General features: G+C 42.9%; 1 protein-coding gene across 1 annotated transcript in view; it reads left to right on the top strand.

Moving 5' to 3' along the window:
• cyth4b (cytohesin 4b) overlaps positions 1-5,000 on the top strand; it is a 16,354-nt gene that overhangs the window by 6,356 nt on the left and 4,998 nt on the right. The window contains exons 5-7 of the mRNA XM_062545029.1: positions 2,303-2,421; positions 3,924-4,004; positions 4,168-4,280. Of these exons, the coding sequence (XP_062401013.1) occupies positions 2,303-2,421; positions 3,924-4,004; positions 4,168-4,280 (313 nt within the window). The remainder of the gene's footprint in view (positions 1-2,302; positions 2,422-3,923; positions 4,005-4,167; positions 4,281-5,000) is intronic.

The following is a 5,000-nucleotide window of genomic DNA, read 5'->3' as shown; positions in this document are numbered from 1 at the left end:
ATATACACATACTCTCTCTCTCTCTCTCTCTCCCTCTCTCTCACTCTCTCACATACATGCACATACTCTCTCTCTCTCTCACTCTCTCTATTCACTCTCTCATATACACATACTCACTCTCTCTCTCTCTCTCTCTCTCTCTCTCTCTCTCGCACACACACACACACACAGAATTCCCCATCTTGCAGTGTTATATCCACTGGTCAGAGAGAACAGCTCTTGTGGCCTTCCCCCTCAGATTATCATGCTCACTCCAGGTCTAAATGCAGCCGTATCGCCTGACCAGATCTCACAGTCTTGCGCTCGCCTGTGGTAATATTAGCGCAGCGTGAGCACGGTTGTGTGGCAGGCCAGACTCACAGGCCCCAGACGCCCCTCGTCTGCTGCTGCTACTGCTGGAAAGTGTTGGTGTGCACAGTAGCTGTGATGGAGAGCGCAGAGGAGGTGGGGGGGTTGGGTGGTGCTGGTGCTGGTGGTGCTGCTGCTGTGGTTGAGGGGCTGGACTTCCTTAAAGTGTTGAAGAAGCGGAAGGTGTCTCTCGCAGGCAGCGCTTTTTCTTTTTCTTTTTTTTGTAGATGAAGCCCTGCGGTTTCACAGCTTCAGCCTCTGTGGTTTTAGCTAACGTCAGGCAGGCATGAAGTCATGAAGCCTAACAACAAACCCAAACACTCGCTGCTCTGGCTTGGTAAACAACCAACCCAAACACACTGCGCTCTGGCTTGATAAACAGGACAGACACACAGCTTTTAAAGTCAGCACACATACTGTATGAACCTAAGTGCAGTCTGTGATGGTAAACAGCATTAAGGCCAACACATATGAACCTAGGAGCATAACAGAACAGTCTGTGATGGTAATCACAATGCTCCTTTGTTGATATTTGGTTGATGTAGGATTGTTGGTTTTTCCACAGTTCTTACTTCATAGATACTACTGTAGTTTTGACAGATTCTCCATAGTATTAGTGTTAAAAGATGCTCCGTAGTAATAGTGACAGATGCTTCATAGTGACGTCAATCATATGCACGTTGTAGTCTCACAACCAAACGTAAGCGATTGGATAAAATCAGGCCCAATCGTTTCAAACTTCAACAGAGTTCACGCCTCCTGCCTGAAATCGATTCTGAATGGAGTAGGTCCAGACCCTCTGTACGATAGTACGAGGGTTTGGTATGACCAGGCTATAGTAATAGTGACAGATGCTCCATAGTAATAGTGACAGTTGCTTCATAGTAATAGTGACAGATGCTTCATAGTAATAGTGACAGATGTTCCATAGTAATAGTGACAGATGCTCCATAGTAGTAGTGACAGATGTTCCATAGTAATAGTGACAGATACTTCATAGTAGTAGTGACAGATGCTCCATAGTAGTAGTGACAGATGTTCCATAGTAGTAGTGACATATGCAGTAGGAATTCCTAGCTAAGGTGTCATCTGCACTGTTGATGAATGTTATTCTTTTGCTGTCAGTTGGGACAATAGCGTTTCCTAATTGAATACATGTATGTTACTGTAATGTATACATGGGTAGCAAAGATAGTCTCAACCCTTGAATGATACTGTACCATACACTATTTAAAACCAGTCGTCATGTTGCTTCATTATCAGGGAAGGGAGTGGGGTCACTTGACTGCCCACTGAGCTCAAGTATGAAAAGACTCTTTGTTAGAATCGCTGACTGCACCTCCAATGCTCCAGAGTGATCATCGACACGCTGACAAATCGACAATCGACATGAGTCAACATCAGGTCCCAGCATTTGCTTTCCGCTTAGACAGAGATTAGCGTTCGGTGTTAGACATGACATGACATATCTCGTTTATGGCGCCGCTGTCGCAACCAGTCCTGTTTTGAGGAAGAGGAACAGAAATTGATCGGAAGGAAAATCACCCCAAATTGGTTCTGGGTGAAAGGATATTTTAGGAAGTTACTACCGTGCAGATGGTGGCAGTGGGATGTTGCAGCAATTCACAAGGATATCAAATGATGTCATTATTTCTTCTTTCAAAGACTCATAGGCTTATGGTGTACTAGAGGGGGTATTTCCTTGGCAACGGATTCATTAGTTTATGAAAAGGTTTGTCCAAGAGGGTTGGCTATAAATATCATGCAATTACATTGAATTTAATCAGCTTCCAGATACATATGATCAAGGTAACCTGTAGTCAGTGATGTTAGTTTGCCTAAAACAAAATATATGTATTGTTAAGGTCCGCTGTAGAAACTGTATCTATCTAAAATGCCTCTCTGTTCATTTCAAATGTGTTTAGGGTCATTGAGCTGTGCCTCTTGGTTTCAGGGTGTGAGCTACCTTGTGGAGAACAAACTGCTGGATGGGTCCCCACAAGTTGTGGCAGAGTTCCTGTACAAGGAGGATGGTCTCAACAAAACGGCCATAGGAGACTTCCTGGGAGAAAGGTGAGCAAGCGCTATCTATGACCATAGCACTGAGATGAATGGCATCACATTGCAAGGTTAAGCTGAAGAAGACTACTGTGACAGACAAAAAAAAAAAAAAAAAAAAACAAGCAGGAAGCCAAGGCACTCTTCTTATAAATAAAACCGCTTTAATAAATAGGCTAGTTCATAATTGAACTAAAAAACAATGCCAACATGTTTCGGCCACCATCTAGGCCTTCATCAGGGCGAGAGTTGACCAACTGCGCCTACTGTGACAGACAAACAGATTTTCTTTAGACACAATAATGCCTTTCCATTTTATAGAAAAGAGGAAGGGAGACTTTCCATTCAATTTCCACTCAAATTCGTTTCATTTTACTCTTTCATTCATGAATAAGCTGATCCTAAATCAAGGCCAGGTGACCAGGAGCCTGGTTTAAGTGTCAGTGGGCTGCACAGGTGCTGTAAGCAGAACAAAGGGGTAGATGACAGATAATCAGGGTGATAGATGGTGATGTTGACAATAAGGCTGCGTAAGGGAAAGATAGAAAGTGTGAAAGAGTGGTGAAAAAAACCCGAAACGAGAGTAATTACCAGTCTGCCTATTCTGCCCTACAAAGGCTAAGAGCAGTATCTGCACTTTTTCCAATTTTTTTTTTGCACTAATAAGAAGTGCCGGATCTGCTCTTCGATCTGTTAAAATTTCATATGGCTACCTAATACATTTCTTAGATTAATTTGCATTTTTAGTTTACAGTTTGTACAGAAAAGTAGAGTGAAACCAAGGCAGATTGCAGTATCCACATAAATTGCATTGATTTCACTTGCCATTACTGCATTCTGCCTTGGTTTCACTTGCCTTTGCCATTACTGCATTCTGCCTTGGTTTCACTTGCCTTTTATTCTATTTTTACATAAATGTGTATAAATGACAGAGTTATGCCATTGATAAGGCATCAAGAAGCATATCTTCACTAAAAATGTAGTAAATACCTCCTCAATTAATATAAAAACTGAGTGATTATGATCACTTGCTACACTTACTGCAAAATGTTATTGAATGGCCATGCAAGTATAAGCAGTAATGCAAAGGCAAAGCGCAGTATAGCCTATAACATTACCAAATTTTGCATGAATGTCAAAAAACAAATGGTTTAATATTCAGCTCACCTTGATCTATCTAATGATACCCTTTGTTGTTGAATATAATTTTATGCTTATACTTGATGTAAGAAAAACACAAAAAGCTGTTTTTCTCAGTTTGCCATTTTTGCTGATACTGCTCTTAGCCTTTGTAGGGCAGTATTGATTTCATTTCTCCTTTTTACTCTCTATCTTACAGTAACTGGCACTTGCTGATGCTAGTTGGTTCAGAATGAGATGTTTATTTATGGGTTGCTAATGGGCGTCAGTGGTACCAGTAAACTGACCTTACTAATGACGTCGGTGGTACCAGTGAGCTGACCTTACTAATGACGTCAGTGGTACCAGTGAACTGACGGCACTGTGTCTCTTCACAGGGAGGAGATGCATCTGCAGACTCTGAAGGCTTTCGTGGAACTCCATGAGTTTTCAGACCTGAACCTTGTGCAGGCTCTAAGGTGAGTTTTCAGTCCCTGTTCGGACACAATTCACACACAGACACATTGACGTCACACTTACGAATCCTGAGGCATTGACATAATCACGTCTTCCCTGGTGTAATCGAGGTGTGGGAATGCGCTGTAACTGTGGGTGTGTGTTGTTATCTTCCAACCATATTAGGCAGTTCCTGTGGAGTTTCCGTCTCCCAGGCGAAGCGCAGAAGATCGATCGCATGATGGAGGCCTTCGCCACACGCTACTGCGACTGCAACGCCAACGTCTTCCAGTCCACGGGTGAGTCTCAGTCTCCTGCCCTCACTCCAAGTGAGGGACAAACGGCGGTAGTGTCGTGACTAAGGAGCTGAGCTGAGCTAGCATGTTAGTAGGCTGAAAAGTCGTGGGTTCAATTCCCGGCTTCCACCGTTGTGCCCTTGAGCACGTAACCCTGAATTGCTCTGGGGAGAATGGCCCTGGTAATAACTAGAAAAGCACTCAGAGAGCACAGGCCTCCGCCAACTGAAAACGTAACGTAACTTCCATACGGAACGCTCCCAAAATTATATTATCTTGCGAACAAACAAACAAACAGACAGACAGACAGACAGACAGACAGACAGACAGACAGACAGACCCTGATGAAAACATAACCTCTTTGGTGGAGGTAATGATCAATGATGTCACTTTGGATAAAAGCATCAGCCAGATGAAGAAGTATATTACTCTGTGATAGACAGAACACAAAGGGGTGCAGACATTTTCTTGTGATGAGACCATAGACACCTTAGACATGAGATGAGAGACCTAGAGAGACCATCCTATGTTTTCTAAAGGTCAATGATTGAAATACCCCACAACAATTCTGTATGTGCCTCCAGTACAAGCAGCCATTTTAAACCGCCAGTCTTTGCTGACCCTGTAAGGGACATGTTATGACATGCTATGCTACAACTACCCTCGGATTAGACAGAACTGTTAAAGAACAACAATGTCCTCATATCCTGCTAAAAAAAAACA

The sequence above is a fragment of the Sardina pilchardus genome, chromosome 1, assembly GCF_963854185.1.
Source record: "Sardina pilchardus chromosome 1, fSarPil1.1, whole genome shotgun sequence".
Classification (NCBI taxonomy): Eukaryota; Metazoa; Chordata; class Actinopteri; order Clupeiformes; family Clupeidae; genus Sardina; species Sardina pilchardus.
This window is presented reverse-complemented; position numbering and strand designations above follow the sequence as displayed.